This window comes from Pseudorca crassidens, chromosome 5 (genome assembly GCF_039906515.1).
Source record: "Pseudorca crassidens isolate mPseCra1 chromosome 5, mPseCra1.hap1, whole genome shotgun sequence".
Classification (NCBI taxonomy): Eukaryota; Metazoa; Chordata; class Mammalia; order Artiodactyla; family Delphinidae; genus Pseudorca; species Pseudorca crassidens.
The window spans coordinates 123,374,569-123,392,800 of record NC_090300.1 but is presented as its reverse complement, the minus strand read 5'-3'; the positions used below and the strand labels follow the sequence as shown (position 1 = coordinate 123,392,800).

The 18,232-nt window shown below is 39.2% G+C and overlaps 1 protein-coding gene across 2 annotated transcripts in view; it reads right to left on the bottom strand.

Annotated features, from left to right (window-relative positions):
- Positions 1-1,433: 1,433 nt before the first annotated feature.
- The window catches only part of CXADR (CXADR Ig-like cell adhesion molecule), a 53,429-nt gene continuing 36,630 nt past the window's right edge, over positions 1,434-18,232 (bottom strand). Inside the window, exons 3-8 of one of the 2 annotated variants that reach the window (XM_067739233.1) lie at positions 17,413-17,617; positions 10,460-10,615; positions 9,166-9,288; positions 8,464-8,602; positions 5,613-5,796; positions 1,438-1,923 (exon numbers count right to left, since the gene is read on the bottom strand). In XM_067739233.1, the coding sequence (XP_067595334.1) occupies positions 1,912-1,923; positions 5,613-5,796; positions 8,464-8,602; positions 9,166-9,288; positions 10,460-10,615; positions 17,413-17,617 (819 nt within the window). In that variant the 3' untranslated portion in view covers positions 1,438-1,911. Of the gene's footprint in view, positions 5,797-8,463; positions 8,603-9,165; positions 9,289-10,459; positions 10,616-17,412; positions 17,618-18,232 lie in introns of both variants that reach the window. The other variant, XM_067739232.1, reaches the window with a different exon arrangement.

Genomic DNA, 18,232 nt, shown 5'->3' with positions numbered 1-18,232 from the left:
GGGAAAGACAAGATCACGACTGCTTCTAGCACTTTGTTGAGGGCTGACATCAGGTTTTTCCCTCTGTAATTTCCTGTATCTCCTCCCACCTCTCTCATTCTCCATTAGAGTTAGAATTTCCTAGCTCAGCAGTGAAACGAGAAGCATACTGATCAAGCCCTTGATTAACTAGCCTGAAATTTATTTCTCAGTTCTTCATTAACTTCAGAAATTCTTTTTCTGCAGTTACCTTAGGACAATTTTTTCTCCTATAAACAGTTATAAAATTTAGAAACATCATTTAAGTAACAAAACAACAAATCCCATTTGATTTATACTGCAGAAGTATCAGCAAGAAATATTGAGCTGAATTCCTAGCACTGGCTTCCTGATCTTTTCAGCTGCCTTTACTGCATTTAGAAACTACATTTGTTTATGACATAGACTTAAAACCATTTTTTAATCAATATTTAACAACAGATTGTTTTATATTCAATTTTGACTCAATTTCAACAGTTTTGTCATTTGGTACTTAATTAACCAGAAATATGATCTGGCCTTTAGAACTTCATGATTAAAATATGATCTAAATTAAAGGCATTAAATTATACTTAGTAGTTTGTTAGCATATTTTATTGTAATCTTGATTCTTTGAAAATCTGTGTACCACTATCAGCATCCCAGCAAACAGGGACAAATGCAAAGAATTTTCATTATATCAATTCTATCTCTTTAAAATCCTCCAACATCCCCTGTGATGTAGGTATTTTTATCCCCATTTCAAGCACCAGGAAACCGAAGCTAAGTAAAGCATCTAGTAATAAGTGGTATTCAGATATGTCTGACTCCAAAGCCTATGCTCTTCTTTTAACCTCCGAGTAGAAAACTTCACATTAGTATAAACCACTGGTTCTCAACTAGGGGCAGTTTTGCCCCTCACCCCAGTGGCTATTTGGCAACACTGGAGACATTTTTGGTTGTCACATCTGGAGGAAGGAGGGCAAGAACTACTGGCACCTAGTAGGTAAAGGCCAGCGATGCTACTAAACATCCTGCAATGCACAGGATGTCTCCCACAACCAAGAATCATCCATCCCAAAATGTTAAAAGTGCCAAGGTTGAGAAACTGTAGTGTAAACAAAATATTTCTCAAAATACCTTCTTACAAAAGCACTGCTAACCCCATCCTGTTTTTTTTTCTGAAATCAACACTTAGAGTCAATGAAAATAGCTTTAAAGTATAACTAGATGTGTGTATTTAATACATATAAGTACGCACATTTTTAATTCATCTGAAAAACTCTTGAATTTACGCTGTAAATTGTGACACGATAACTTTGGAGGTTTCAACCCCAGATACATTATGTTATTTACTGTCATATAGATGCACAGGACTGGAGAAATTTCTATAAATATGTTTGATATGTTTTCATTGATGTCATTGTTCTGATCTTTACTTTGTTTAATAAAAGATGCAAAGGAGAGGGGAGAAGGAAACCCTGGCTCAGAAAAGCAGGGAGGAAGAGTATAATGAAGCTTATGAAGCCACACCATGAGGCAGAAAACTACTTTCTTGATTTTATTTTTTTTAAAGGTACACAAGGTCACAAAACCAGAGCAAGTTTTTGGCTTTTTTTAAAACCAAATTTTGTTCTTACAAATGTCAAAATCTGCACCATTGGATATTTAAGCCAGAAACTCGAAATACAAAAAATCATTTTTGAAACTGACACTATCAATTCTCTACTTGCATATATGAAGTGTCAAAATATTACTTCTCAGTAGTATAAGTGTATTTGTCACAGAAATCCACAGTTAGGGATGAAAATCAGTGAATTGTGGTTCTCTTAACACTTGTGTCATTAAGTTAGTAGAAAACAGAGTTCTTTGGAGCTTTTAGTGTTCAGTGCCAAAACCAAATCCAACCGATATTCACACCACACTCTGAAATTACAAAATAGGGTATTTTATAAAACTGGATTTTAATGAACAGTGAGAAGCCAGATGTAGCCAATATTCGCTGGTGTTACCATCCATAAGATAAACAGAACCACAATTCATCAGTTTATTTATTATCCTTTCCTGCTTCTATTAGGTAGAATTTGTGCTCAGTTATAGACCATTTTAGTGTCAAATGAGTAAAAAAAATCTAACTACAGAACACGTTGCCTGTATTGCAAGAATATCCAAAGGCATTTGAAATATGAAAACTTGCCCAGAACATTTATACTACTAAACACAGGAATATTATAAAGATATATATACATATATATAATATATAATGTCACAAGCCACTAAAAAGTTAAAAGTATGCCAACATTTTCTACAAACTACTCCTTACATGACACATCAAAGCAGTAACCACAAAAAAATAAGGACTTTTTCTGTTCACACTGGAATAAGGCATCTGAAAGCCCTAAATACTGTGGAGATGGAACAAGATTAGAAAAAAAAACTTTAAACGTTCATATAACTTCAGATTTACATGCTGCACGCACACAGAAAGACAGAGAATAGTTAAGAAGCCAAACATTACAGAATTTGACATCCAACTTCATGCAGTGAGTTCTTTTCATATTTAATCAAAATGTTTATTTGCCCCTTCACTTGCTCCAAATTTCCAGAACTCAATCCTAAAAATTATCTTTTCAATAAAAACCAGGTATTAATTCATACCAATAATCTAATTGTGTTTCTTGAATTAACCTCCCCCTAAGACACAGTCTGTGTTTCCATTGTAACAACTTCCCGGCAGATAGCCCAAATTTAAAAAAGTAATTTGGCCCGTTTATCAATAAGGTTTTTGTTTTTGGCCTTCTAACAGGGAAATATTAGTAAGGTTGCCATAAGAAAAAGAAACCTGTAATCTACATATGCAAAGCACAGAATTACGTCCTCTATGATATTTCTTTTGAAGTTATCCTGCATAACTCAGAAAGATGGTGTCAAGTCTCTTAGGTATAAAGTAGAATGGAAGAGTTTTGCTTTGAAGGTTCAGTGCCGTCCTTGACTGATGTTTGGCTACTAGTGGAAATGCTTGAATAATGATTTTTTGTTGACTTGCTTGATGATTACCAATAGTAATTCTAGAACAAATACTTGATCTCTAGTTCACCAGAAACTACCACTGAGAATTATTTAGGAAGTTATCAGTGCTATTTGACTTTTGGATTCACTGAAATTTACAATGAGTAGCTGGAGACATAAGCCTAAAACTGAGTTCTGTCCTCTAAACTCAACCACATCCAGTAGGTCTCTTCAGGTCACAACAGTAGTTTTTTTTCCAAGCTTGTTTCTCAGGCTGTAGCTGGTAATGACCCTGACCTGGAAGGAAGCATTTCTGGAAGAGATTCCAATTTACTTATAACCAAATCCTAGACTAACTATGAAGTCTAAGGAAAGGAAAGCCTTACATATGTCCACCTTTTGTAGTAATTTCTACTTAGATTGATAGCATAATTTTCATTATATGAAAACTGGGACTAGAAAGGACCAAAATTTTTATTAGTAATGTCTGTGCTCTGCTGTTTATTTTTATAATATCATAAATTTTATTCATATGAAACAGACCAGAGGCCTGGTATTCAAAAACAGTTATTATAAAATCAGAAACACAGTCAAAAGAGTGTAGGGGATGTTGAAATTTTAAAAACTTTATGAGTCACACAATCAGTTAACTTGCATCCAGAAAGATCAGAAAAGAGGCAAGACTGAAAGTATGAGGATAGAAAGGTATCACAGTGATGCATTTTTAGGAACAGTACCTTCACCTCTAAGCACCTTTCAGGCGATAGCTAGCTCATAGGCACCAGAAATTCATAATAAAAACTAAATTACCCAAAAGGCACAGATGAAAACGTTAACACAAGAGTAAAAGCAATATTATGTAATGTTAAAAACCTATTTTTAAAATGCTTCCAAATATGTAAAACTATACACGAATCCATTACACATTCAGCTTCAATTTACCATTAAAAAGTGTATACAATACTCTGCCTAAGAATAAATTCATGCCAACATTAATTTATAATGTAGCATTTACCACCACAGCACCCAAAGAGATGAAAAGAAACCAACTCCCTACTAAAATCTAGGGAAAAGGTATCAGAGCTAGTGAAATAAGTTACTGCAGACCGTATTACTATAAAGAAACTGCTGGCTCATTCTACTCAATCCACACTCCCTCACAATCTTAAGGAAAGTACAATAAATTCACTTTCATCTACTAAAACAGTACTTAACACATTTGGCAGGTAGGAGTATTCCTTTTATTCCTTTTCATTTCTCTCTTTTTTTTTTTCTTTTTTTTCTTTTTTTTTAAGATTAAGTCACTTCCACAAAACTAAGACAAACTTTTCAAAGCTCAGCTTGATTTTCTGCAACTACACAAGACATGCTGGCCATACAATAGCAACTGTACATCCTCCCAAGTCTGAAACAGAATTGATAGAAGACACTTACTAGTTTAAAGTGTATTCTAAGTCTATGAAGAAAGTATCCTCCAGGAACTGCATTCAAGAGGGTAATTTAAGATTACATTTCTAGAACATATAATGTACAACACCATCACAAAAACAAAACACTGAACCAGGAAAAAAAAATTAAAATTTAGAACCAATAATTACGGAATTACAATCTGTAACTGTCAAATAATAAATGAGTTATAATTTTTTCTTTTTAGAAAAATATCACCTAAAGTTGAGGACGAGCATTTACTTGGGAATTGCAAAATACTACACTTCCTTGATAGCAGGTCACTGTTCTGAAGACCACCACAGGTCTCAGGGCATTGGAACATTAATCAACAAAATTCATCCTCACAACTGCACCACTAGTGTCATCGCTATATGTAGCTGACAGCAAATTTTCTAAATGAATCAGATAAATGCTCCTTTATTTTAGCATACAAAAGAGCTTACTACATCCCTGCTGCCCACAGCAATCTAGCAATTAAATACTTAAGTCATTTCATATACAAGGTTTATGAATTACTCAGAACTAGTGACTTCTAGTAGTGTTTTCTAGTTATTAGAGACTCGTCAAACACATTTAGACTTTTCAAAGAAGCAAAAACAAAAACAAACATAAATCTACGTGAGTATTTTTGCCATGAATCTTTCTTTACCAATTTTGGCAGGGGGTGGGGGTCATAAATTAATTGAAAAAAGCAATATAAAAATAACAGAAATTATAAAGTACCACTTTCAGATGATTCAAGTATCAACTTGGTATGCATGTAAGTTCACCAATTTATTTCTTCACCTATGATTTCATATTCAAAGTGCCACAGCTGACTTAAGTATTGATAGTCAGAAACCTATAAAGTCAAGCTCTTAAAGGAAATATTATTTAGATGGTGAATTTGTCCTTAGAACTTTAATGCCTTTACTATTTCAATATAACCAAACAAAACTTTTTGAAGTATTATTCTTACAGTTTTTGGTTAACTTTATATATATATATATATATATGTTTTTTTGGAGGCTGGTAGCAAAAATTAAAACAGGTGTTCACATCTCAAGAGGAGAGCACAGATGAAGGGTACAGAGGCTCTATACTATGGACCCGTCCTTGCTCTGTGCTGGAATCATCACGGGCACCGCTCCCATCCTACTGAGATTAGGGGCAGCTACCTTAGCAGTTGGGAGCGTCGCACTCTGAGGATCGCGCTCGAAGTCTTCGCTTGGCACTTGGTTATACTGAGTCTTGGAATACCCTTCCATGTTGGAAGGGGACATGGATCCCAGGGATGAATGATTGCTGCCGAGGTAGCTTCTGGCAGTGGACGTACGGCTCTTTGGAGGAGGCACGTCTTCCCTAGAAATAAAGATCCCAATACACGTTCAAAGAACAAATTTCTAAAAACCTACAATATGTAAGCTATGAATCATGGGTAGGGAAGAGCCTCTATTTAAGCATTAAGTACATAAAATCGTGTGTGACACACAAAAAACAAGCACAATAAGGCATAATGTCATAACTGTGTATCTGTGCCAAATTTGTCATTTACAGTTTCTATCTTCACAGTGAAATGTGTTTTTTACAAAAATGTGCTATTCTATAATGCTGTCTTGCAAAGAACAAACTTCAAATATTTTCATGTTCTAGTATCACTGATCAAGATAACCTGGTTACAGTCATGTAACACTCTATAATCAATAAAGCCCTAACACCTGCAGATATTTCTACCAAAAAAAGAACAAGACAAAATATCCTTTTTATTATGAAAGTTACTCATCTAAGACTTTAGCTGAAAACTTAGCAGACTGAAGTTTGCAAAAACTGAGAATTAGGCATAAGAATTTTCACACTAAGCACTGACACAGAATATATATCTGAGTTACTTCTGTGCATTTAAAAAATAAAAGTGCCCAGACCCACCAAATGTCAATTTTCTGGGTGTTACTTTGGTCATATGTTATTTTTACAAGTTCTATAATCCAATGTGTACTTCTAGTTAAGATCTACTGGTTTAGAATATTTAAAAAATAAAAGAAAATCACATTACCCATAGTTCTATTAACTACCTATGTCACTTGATACAATCAGATCTTTAAAAAAAAAAAACCCAGGGCTTCCCTGGTGGCGCAGTGGTTGAGAGTCCGCCTGCCGATGCAGGGGACGCGGGTTCGTGCCCCGGTCCGGGAAGATCCCACATGCCGCGGAGCGGCTGGGCCCGTGAGCCATGGCCGCTGAGCCTGCGCGTCTGGAGCCTGTGCTCCGCAACGGGAGAGGCCGCAACGGTGAGAGGCCCGCGTACCACAAAGAAAAAAAAAAGAAAATGGAGATGTTAAGGTTTGATTTCTCTATACAGCTAATCTACAGAGCATGGGATTGTTATTTATTTATTTATTTTTTTGCAGTACGCGGGCCTCTCACCGTTGCGGCCTCTCCCGTTGCGGAGCACAGGCTCCAGACGCGCAGGCTCAGCGGCCATGGCTCACGGGCCCAGCCGCTCCGCGGCATGTGGGATCTTCCCGGACCGGGGCACGAACCCGCGTCCCCTGCATCGGCAGGCGGACTCTCAACCACTGCGCCACCAGGGAAGCCCAACAGCTCCATTTTTTGAAAACTTTATGCCTGTACTTTTTTTCCTTTCACATCTTTATTGGAGTATAATTGTTTTACAACGTTATGTTAGTTTCTGCTGTACAACAAAGGGAATCAGCTATATGTATACATATATCCCCATATCCTCTTCCTCTTGAGCCTCCCTCCCACTCTCCCTGTCCCACCCGTCTAGGTGGTCACAAAGCTTTCAGCTGATCTCCCTGTGCCATGCAGCTGTTTCCTACTAGCTATCTTGTATTTGGTAGTGTATATATGCCCATGCTACTCTCTCACTTCCTCTCAGCTTACCCTTCCCCCTCCGTGTCCTCAAGTCCATTCTCTACATCTGCGTCTTTATTCCTGTCCTGCCCCTAGGTTCATCAGAACCTTTTGTTGTTGTTGTTCCACATATATGTGTTAGCATACAGTATTTGTTTTTCTCTTTCTGACTTACTTCACTCTGTATGACAGACTCTAGGTCCATCCACCTCACTACAAATAACTCAATTTCGTTTCTTTTTATGGCTGAGTAATATTCCGTTGTATACATGTGCCACATCTTCTTTATCCATCCATCTGTTGATGGACACTTAGGTTGCTTCCATGTCCTGGCTATTGTAAAGAGAGCTGCAATTAATATTTTGGTACATGACTCCTTTTGAATTATGGTTTTCTCAGGGTATATCCCCAGTAGTGGGATTGCTGGGTCATATGGTAGTTCTATTTTTAGTTTTTTAAGGACCCTCCATACTGTTCTCCATAGTGGCTATATCAATTTACATTCCCACCAGCAGTGCAAGAGGGTTCCCTTTTCTCCACACCTTCTCCAGCATTTATTGTTTATAGGTTTTTTTTGATGATGGCCATTCTGACCAGTGTGAGGTGATACCTCATTGTGGTTTTGATTTGCATTTCTCTAATGATTTGTGATGTTGAGCATCTTTTCATGTGTTTCTTGGCCATCTGTATGTCTTTGGAGAAATGTCTATTTAGGTCTTCCGCCTATTTCTGGATTGGGCTGTTTGTTTTTTTGATATTGAGCTGCATGAGCTGTTTGTATATTTTGGAGATTAATCTTTTGTTAGTTCCTTCATTTGCAAATATTTTCTACCATACTGAGGGTTGTCTTTTCATCTTGTTTATGGTTTCCTTTGCTGTTTCATGCCTGTACTTTATTGGGAGAAGGTAGACAGTCTTGAGAAAAGCATTTTGCAATGGTTCTTAATGTAGAGCCCAAAACGGGGAGGAGGGCACAGTGTAGGTTGGTTGGCTCCACACACTTGAAATAAGTAAAAGCTTTCAAATATGTTGAGGGGAAGAGCTATAGCTTTCATCCAATTCTCATAGGGGCAAATGCTTCAGATGGTTAAGAGAATTAATGCTTTAGTGACATAATAGAGTATACATCAGTCAACTCCTGTGTCACTTAATTACCTGATATCATGATGAACTTCCTTTTCGTATTTTTCTTCTCTGCGCTTTTTATGACAGCAAAAGATGATAAGACCAATGAGGACTAGTGCAAGCAAAGTTCCTATAACAGCTCCTGCAATTGTCCCAGCTCTATTTGAAGCTAGAATAAAATGTTAATAAGAAAATAATTAATATTAAAAAAAGCAAAACAAACAAACAAAAAAACTTCCATCTAGTCATTTTGAAGGTAAGGATACACAATGACATTGATTTCATCGCATATACTAACGTTAAGAGACAAATTAGTTAGCTTTTTTTCTGGTCTAGGGGAAAATCCACTAAAAGAACTTTCTTCTGAACTGTGTAAGCTATTTCAAGGATAAAAGAATGAAACCACTCTAGAGGATTTTAATATTCACAGCTATCTTGGTTGGCATATAAGAATGTTCTAAAAAGCTTGTCGTCACTGACATTGGCTAAATATGGTACAAGAGTCAATTTGACAACTCTTGCCTCTTTAATGTCACTACAATAATAAAGAAGGTTTTATTAATAAAATGTAGTACTTTTTTTCTTTCCATGACTTAGAAAAGCTAGCAACCAAGCCACAGGGTGCTTTGCTCAAAGTTAGCATCCCCTTGCCCTTAATACCCACACTCACTGATGGAACCAAAGGAGGCTGTATAAAGATAACACTATCAGAGCAGAAAGAAGATAACTTACGAGGAACAACATCCAGGCGTAGCAGGCATTGATCAGAGCCCACTCTGTTTTTGACTGTACAACTGTATGTCCCAGAGTATTCGGTAGTGGCATTTTTTACAGATATAACAGGTGAAGTCATTTCTATGAGAAGAAAGGGGGTAAGGGAGCAAAACCCATTCTTATAGTAACATATTGCTGAGTTTTTAGTAAAAGCAAACTCTACTTGGTTGACAATCCAGGTAAAAGTGAGACAAACTGAAGCTACATACAGAACAAACTTGGCAAGACACGTGCATGTCTCCGGGATGCAAACGACTGTGCCTCTAGTTCATTTATGTCAAAGCCAAGGTAATCATGACCCCTTCAGCCAGGCACAGAGAGTCTCTGCTGAAGCAGAGCCACGTTGACTATAAAAAACATTCTGTGCCACAAAGGCTCTTAGGTGCAGCAGTAAGATTTACAAAATGTATGTCATCCCCCCAGACAGAAGAAACATGAAAGAAAGTGAGAGGGGGTCGTATTGTTCAGCCTCTTAGTTTGAAAAACAGAGGTGGAGAGAGATCCTGCTTAAAAGCGGGGTGGGGTGGGAGGGAGGAGGGTGGAGCATGGTAACCAGTTTGAATAACAGGTTAATTATAACATACAGATGAATAATCAGATTTAACCAATTTGAATCTTGTTGGTTAGTCACAGCTGTTGTTTTGTTGTTTTAACAGACATGATGGTTAAATAACCATATCTTCAACATGAACCCAGGCAAAACACTCAAGATCCAACTCTTGCTGTAACTTAACCACTAATTTATGATAATGAACAGTTTCCATCAATATTACCATCAATTAAAAAATATACAACAGGGGCTTCCCTGGTGGCGCAGTGGTTGAGAGTCCGCCTGCCGATGCAGGGGACACGGGTTCGTGCCCCGGTCCGGGAAGATCCCACATGCCGCGGAGCGGCTGGGCCCGTGAGCCATGGCCGCTGAGCCTGCGCGTCCGGAGCCTGTGCTCCGCAACGGGAGAGGCCACAACAGTGAGAGGCCCGCCTACCGCAAAACAAAAAAAAAATATATACAACAAAGAAACCAATTATAATATCCTAAATGGTGATCATTATAAAAATATCTCTTCACTTATACTACATGACACCAAGTTGTCATTATAAAACACTGACTAATTCCCACAGAATCCTGATTGCTCTGTCTAGAAAAGGGAAGGTATCTGGGGATTAAAAAATATACACTTACATGCACAAACCCTGCTAGACTTAAGTCTAAATCAATGGCACACGATTCAAAGTGCATAATCAGCAGTACCTGGTAACCATGAGGTTGGCAGTTTCTGTGAGTTGGACAATTTTTGCCATTCATATCGTAATGGGAGTGAACCTTCTTTCGGTTCACATTTTAGTTTAAAGTCACTTCCAATTTCTTCTGATCCATCAATGTAACATCTTGTACCTGAAGGCTTAACTGAGAAAAGAAAATAAGTTATAACTTTATACAAGAGAACGGAATGTGTGTTTCTAATGATTACTTAAACACACAGCATGTCACACAACCACTAACTCAATAGCAGGGGGTCCTGGGTTCAGAGTGGACAAGACTGAAAGACTACAATAGGTTGCCAACGCCAGTTTACTCAGCTTGATCCAGCACAAAACAGGCAAGAATGAGCTCAGGCAAGCAGCCACTGCACAAGGCCAGGCAGCATCTCAGGTGCGGCTCTGCGCCCCTCCATCCCATGGGGCACATGTGAAAAAAGCAAGGATGATGCGGGCTGGGCTACTTCAGACCCAAGGAAGCTTCTTCCCCCCACCCCCAATTCCCAACCTATTCTTCTACTTGGAGCGTGACGTGTAGCCCTCTGGGAGTATATGCATTGTCACAACCCTCTCTGTGTGCTGTTAACCCAACAATCAGGGGGTTGACGATAAATTATGCTGATAGGAGGGACAATTCACTTAGTACAGGAAGGACCAATTATTTTCCACATTTACAGCGATCCAAAACCACCCAGAGAGCAGTGTTATAAAAAGGCAGATCTGAGGTTATATTCCAGGTCTAACTCCATTATGTGAAACCCACCTGAACACTAGGTTATCACCCTGGCAGTTCAGACTCTCTTGCTGAACTGCATTAAGGCATAATACACATACAATAAAATGAACACATTTTAATCATGCGAGCTGATCACTTTCAACACTAAGCACCACTCCAATCCTCTCCCAAGCAATTTCCCTCAAGGTGACTGCAGTTGATCTCACTGCACAAACGGGTCCCAGACAGCCGCTGATCAGATTTCTATTGCTATAGATTAGTTCTGCTGCTTCGTGAGTCCTATAAATGGAAAAATACCGTATGCGCTTTTGCTTCTTTTATTCATCGTAAGGCTTTTTTATGACTGATCCAATTGATCTATGTTGTTGTGTGTATATATATATATATATATATCAGTGGTCTGTTCTTTCTTACTACCGAGTTGTATCCCATTGCTTGTTCATTCAGGTATTGATGCACACTGTTTCCTGTCTTGGGGCTACTGTTAAAGCCTAATTAGCTAAACTGGCCAGGAGCAGGTGTGAAGTCTGTGGAAATCAGACTGGCTGGCGAGGAGGTGCTATGAGGAGCTGGGACAAGGGAGAGAGGGATTCTGAAGGTTCTGAGAAGAGTCTTCTAGAGGCAGAGATCAGTTCTGAATCTGATGCCATTTCTGAGGTAGGATTAGGAGAAGCAGGGATTAAACTGGAGACGAGGGTCATTTAGCAACCTGAGTACCCCCAGTAAAGGATGAGTAGCGCAAAGTGGGTCTGGGGGCAGCAATGAGGAGACAGCAGTAGGCTATAGTTTCCCAGCATCCCACGACCTTGGAGAGCAACATTCCCCATAAACCCTGTACCTGGCTCTATTTGCATCTCTCTTCCCAACCTGATAAATGGCAGGACTGCTTTTCTTCTGTTTTTCTGATTTTCATTCTTTCAAGTCCTGAGTGGGCTTTTATTCTTTCACTACTAAGAATAAATGTGAATGGGTTTTACAGTTTGGCACTACGTGAACAGTTTGAACAACACTGCTTGTAAATAGTGGTATATGTTTTCCTTTTTCATACCAGGTAAGTAAATGTTTATCTCTATAAGAAAGTGTCAAACTGTTTTCCAAATCTGGCTGACACGGTCTGTCATACGCAGTGGGGCATCTTTACCTAAGGTTGTCAATCATGATCTCACTTCACACATTTCCTGGTAATTCTTAAATTTAATTGGATTTCTCCCCTTTGTTACTACTTATACTTTTTAGTAAGGATCAACAGATGCATTTAACTGCGTTGTTGACTTTCCTAAGCAAACCTCTTTCTTTTGCAGACTGATCAGTTGCCCTGGACATTACATCAACTGGACTTTTGAATCAGTTTTGCGCATTATCTCATCCTCTGAGTCTTCAACAAAATGAGCCTTGTTCTCCATTTCTTCAACCTACCAATAAATCCTTTATTACACAAACTAGCAGTAGGTGAGAAACTGAAGCAATGCTTTGGACATCAAACTTCTATTGGTAATACAGCGTTCTAACCCTAACCCTTCTTCTTTTCTACTGAAAAATGTCCCCTCCCCAGACATATCCAATAACAGGCAGTTGTTTAAAGTGGCTGCTCAGGAAATCACGTCCCACTGAGTTTGAGATTTCAACACACTCTATGCACAGCAGAACGAGATTTTTACCAGCACTGGTTCTGAGCGGTGCTTAGGACCGGCTGCCTGCTTTCCACTGGGTGGAGAAAGTGCAAGTCTTTTACATGCCAGCCCCAGCATTACAAAGCCAGGAAGACAAACTGCTAATCCACGGCACTTAGCTGAATTGAAAGAAAGATGAAACCACAAAAGGAACAAAAATAAAGTCTCACCCACTAAGGTTTCTTTGGTCTGGGGCTCCAGGATATCTAGCTATTGTCCTCAGAACATGTGCCACCATGATCATTAGCAGAGCTAATAAAAAGTCATTCTCAGTTAAGGGTACATGGCCGTCAACTCGTATTCGGTCAGTGTCCCACCGATTTAGCAATGCTGTGCTCCATCTATGTATTGTATCATCATCCCTCCATGCTAGTGGCTCACTGCCTCAGTCTATAGGAAACACTCTAAATCTCTATTTGGGACAGAATATGCTTTGATCATCATGTCATCCATATAGGAATATTTTTGCTTAGTTCAAAATACCTTGACTCCTGGCAAAATCCGTGCATAGATGGTAAAAATCAATGGTCAAAAGTTTGAGGAGAAACAAGATATTTGCATAGTCTCAAAGTGGTTCCCCCACTGGGATTTTTTTTTTTTAAAAAACATCTTTACTGGAGTATAATTGCTTTACAATGTTGTGTTAGTTTCTGTGGTAGAACAAAGTGAATCAGCTATATGTATACATATATCCCATATCTCTTCCCTCTTGCGTCTCCCTCCCACCCTCCCTATCTCACCGCTCTAGGTGGTCACAAAGCACCGAGCTGATCTCCCTGTGCTATGCAGCTGCATCCCACTAGCTATCTATTTTACATTCGGTAGTGTATATATGTCCATGTTACTCTCTCACTTCGTCCCAGCTCACCCTTCCCCCTCCCCGTGTCCTCAAGTCCATTCTCTATGCGTCTTTATTCCTGTCCTATCCCTAGGTTCATCAGAACCATTTCTCTTTTTTTTTAGATTCCATATATATGTGTTAGCATACGGTATGTTTTTCTCTTTCTGAGTTACTTCACTCTGTATGACAGTCCCTAGGTCCATCCACCTCATACAAATAACTCAATTTCGTTTCTTTTTATGGCCAAGTAATATTCCACTGTATATATGTGCCACATTTTCTTTATCCATTCATCTGTTGATGGACACTTAGGTTGCTTCCATGTCCTGGCTATTGTAAATAGTGCTGCAATGAACCCTGTGGTACATGACTCTTTTTGAATTATGGTTTTCTCAGGGTATATATATGCCCAGTAGTGGGATTGCTGGGTCGTATGGTGGTTCTATTTTTAGTTTTCTAAGGAACCTCCATACTGTTCTCCATAGTGGTTGTATCAATTTACATTCCCACCAACATGCAATTATTTTTTAATCCCAGAGGGAAAAGTAGTAATTTTTTTTTAAAGTAGTAATTTTATAGCAGAGAAACCTATCAGATAAAACTGAAACCAAGTGATCATGGTTAACAATAGACAGGACATCATGTGCCCCCTGACATTAACTGGAGACTACAGATGTCAATGCAGCAGGGATCTTAGATTTGACCCCAGCACAAAAACGCATTAACAGGAAGCTGTGGAATTCAAATTAGGCCTGTAGTTTAGTTAATATTATTGTCCCAACATTAATCTCTTGCTTTTGGTAGTTGTACTATGCTTTTATAAAATGTTAACATTAGGAAAAATTAGGTTATGGGTATACTCTCAGGAACTTTCTGGTATTTTTGCAACTTTTCTATAAAACTAAAATTATTTCAGAATAAAAAGTTGAAAAAAAAATCCCAGTGTTGATTGAGTCCCCACACATGCTGTTGCCACGTGTTCTTGTGATGTGGGTGCAGTCTGAGCGCACCATATACACACAAGAAGGAAAGTTAACCTGTGCGTGCTCTCCTCTGCAAAACAACCCAGTCTATTTATACCGAAAGGTCTCAATAATAGGCTTTTTCAGAGTTCTCAGGGAAGGTGCTGGTAATGTGTGGTCACCATATTAACCCTCTGTCAATTCCCTTTGTTATCATCACCCCGTCCAGTTTCTTTCCTGAGTTGCATCCACATATACGTCTGGTGTATCTGAAAGAGCAGGGTGGGCCTCAGCAATGGAGCGAGGGATAGCAACATACCACCCCTCACACCGAGGCAGCTAACGGTCCACACAGCACCCACGGCTCACCGAACGAGCTTTCATTACTCCGTGAACACCATGGTGGCATCTTCAGGTTTCCCACAAACGAATCAAAGTATCAGGCAGAGCCTCTGATAGTGAACCAAGCAAGAGCTCCACTGGACTGCCATTCAGTCTGGTCCCTAGAGGGGACTTTATTTAATCTTTCCTCCAGATTGTCTAAGCAGAATTTTCAGAAAAAAGTGAGCAAATTAGGCTTCTGTCCAGCTCTCACTTTCAAGAGAAACTTCTAATGTTTTCTGTCACAGTGGTCATGACTCACCTGGAAACATGGAAGAGATAAAGAAATTCTCCTCTGGCTCTGAGACAGCCTCGCCAAGTCAGAGGATTAGTCATCCCCACTTCCCTTCAGCAACCACCGCCCCCATTCTCCCCTACCCCACATTTTAATCCCTCTCTCCCTCCCTGATTTGACTTCAGGGCTTGCTTGGCCACGGTGATGCCCCACGGAGCTAACAAAAGGAGTTACTGTCTCAATGCTTCCCACAGATCTAGGCAGAGGAATAAGATGTGAGGGGTGTGAGGTTTAATGTAAAAGGCCATCCCTCCTGCCCAACAGCCATGGCTGCTGCCTCAGTGTGCCCGGTCAGAGTCTGTTCCTAAGGGATCTCTCTCTTTCCCTCTCACACACACTCACACACACAGTGCCCGTCCACACCTCTTCCGGGAACATGTGCCAATCGCATTCCTCCCAGTGTGCCTGTCCCCCTCAGACAGGGATTTCACAATAAATAATTCTGATAAATATGTATAGTCTGCTTGGTACAGCATGAACTAGTTAAATTTTCATATATGTCGTAACTCAATGCTTCCTGGAGAGCAGTGCTTAAAGAAGATATACTCAGGGTTATAATTCCAGGTATGCCTGGGCTAAGAGTTCAGACAAATTATTAAACTTTACCTGCTTTCATATTTATAAAAAAGAAAGGCAACTCCATGTTCGCTGAATGTAGACACAAAAGGCTAGAATTTCCAATGTTACCATATTCCTTCTTCTGGTTCCTTGTTCAGGTTCACTTGCTTTCATATCACAGACATATTCTGAATGAGCTCCATTTAGCATGGAGTGCCCTTTACCAGGACCCCCTTGTGTGCCCCCTTCAGTGATGTCGCCAGAAGACTGCCTTACCAACCAAGACAACCCCTGGAGTTGCCATTGGGGTGCAAAGAAATCCGCATTCTTATTCCTAATCTCTACCTGCTCTGATATTCATTCTTTAGAAAAGTATGCTACTCAGGATGAGTCTGGAACCCAACAGACTTAAGCTCTCTGCTCAGTTTCTAAAACAAAAGGAACGAAAGGTAGAAGTTGAGGTGGGGGCGGGGGGCCGGCGGGGGAATTGTCCAGATTAGTTATTTCCAGGAGTATGGCAGGTGATTCCAGCAACCAGCATTTCCTACATAAAGTGGGTGCCCAAGTGTCCCCCAAACCTGGCACCTTAGGTCGCAGGGGAATTTACTGTCACTGAATAGTGATAGACAGTTGAGATTTTCTACATGGCAGCCATTGTACTTTTGGGTAAAGCCTACCACGATAAGATTTTAGAAGTATATTTATGAATGGTACCTTTCAGAGTTTCTCAGTTTGCAGCGGTAAAGAGTGCTTGTGCATGACCACAGAATCTAGAGGAGGATAACAAACTCTGTGGGCCTTGACTGTTTATAAAGCAGTTTATACATATCTCCTTCTAAACTATCCTGGAGAGCTGCATCTTAGTGGCCACCTGTCTAATCTCCTCACTTTAAGGATGAAAAACAGTGATGCTCATGGAGGTTAAAGGACTATCTAAGGTCTAAAGGCCTTACACCAATTCAATATTCCAGCTACCATGTTCCATCTCCTCTGTTCTAAATACTCCAATTATTCATCATAGAAACCTCATTTATTCTTTGGGAAATGCAGTTCGAAAAAGCTTAAGGCACACGTCACAATTGTGAGCTGAATAAGACTGCAAAGAGATTTAATGATAATTATTTTTATGTTTCGAAAATATAGGCTGAGGCCCAGGAAATGAAGAGGTTCTATTTAATTCTCAGGGCAAACCTGAGAACAATGGGAAAAGCCTGGATCCCCTAACTCCTGCTTTAGGGTTCTTCTCCCATATCACAGAACTCCTTCGTTTACTTTCAAATGCTTTCATGAACTTCACAAAGAAGTTGGTCGCTTATTTTTCCTACCCAAAGGAAAAACAAAAAGGTAGCTTTATGTTTTATGCTATTAGAGGACATTAGAATTATGTCAAGTATTTAAAATTATTACTCTAAAAACCTAAGCTTTGTCTCACATAAATGCTGCTACTATAGTACTGTGACCACTCACCCTGTTACTAAGTAACATTATTACAAATAACTTACCAAGAACTGTCAGCTGAATCTTCTTATTTCCAACACCGGGAGCTTTTTTCACTTTGCACTGGTATGTGCCAATATCTGACAACTGTAAATTTGTTACATTTATTGACGCATCACCAGATTTGAGATCAGTACTTGTAAAATGTACTCGTCCCTTGAGATCTTGATAGTAGTCGTCATAAATTTTGTCTCCAGAATATAAAATAATCTAAAAGAAAGCCAAGATAAGACAAGGACAAAACAAACAAGCAAGCAAACTCTCTGTCTCATTAAAGGAGCTCTGGATACACCATGGTACTGTAGGATCCAAAAAAAGAATAAGAACACGGTGTCATGAGGAATCTACAAGTATTCAAATCACAGGTTAAGAAAACAGAAAGAAACCACAATACGATCCCTAAGTATGGTCACACACTGTCATTGTAAATGGGGAAACCAAGCCCACCACATGATTAAGTAATGTAGCCCTCTATCAGAGCCATTCGGTGAGATTCCACGAGGGCATGGATTTGTGAATTCTGATACACTCTATTTTCAGCTGCCTCAGAGGATGCAGTATGCCAATCAACTGTATAAAATCAGGTACAAACCACCACTATTGCCCAAAAGGGGCTTATGATAATTTACCCGTGGAACTTAAAAACAAAAAAAGACATTTTTTGTCTTAATATACTAAGTTGGAGGCACTCGAAGGTTCCAGACTCTAATAGATAAAATAATAAAATAAACCTGTTAAGATGTGTGTGCCCAGCCAGGTTAACAGGACCTTCCAATTAATCTGTGACTAAGAGCAAAGACCTTTCCTAATTCCACTAAGTTTTCT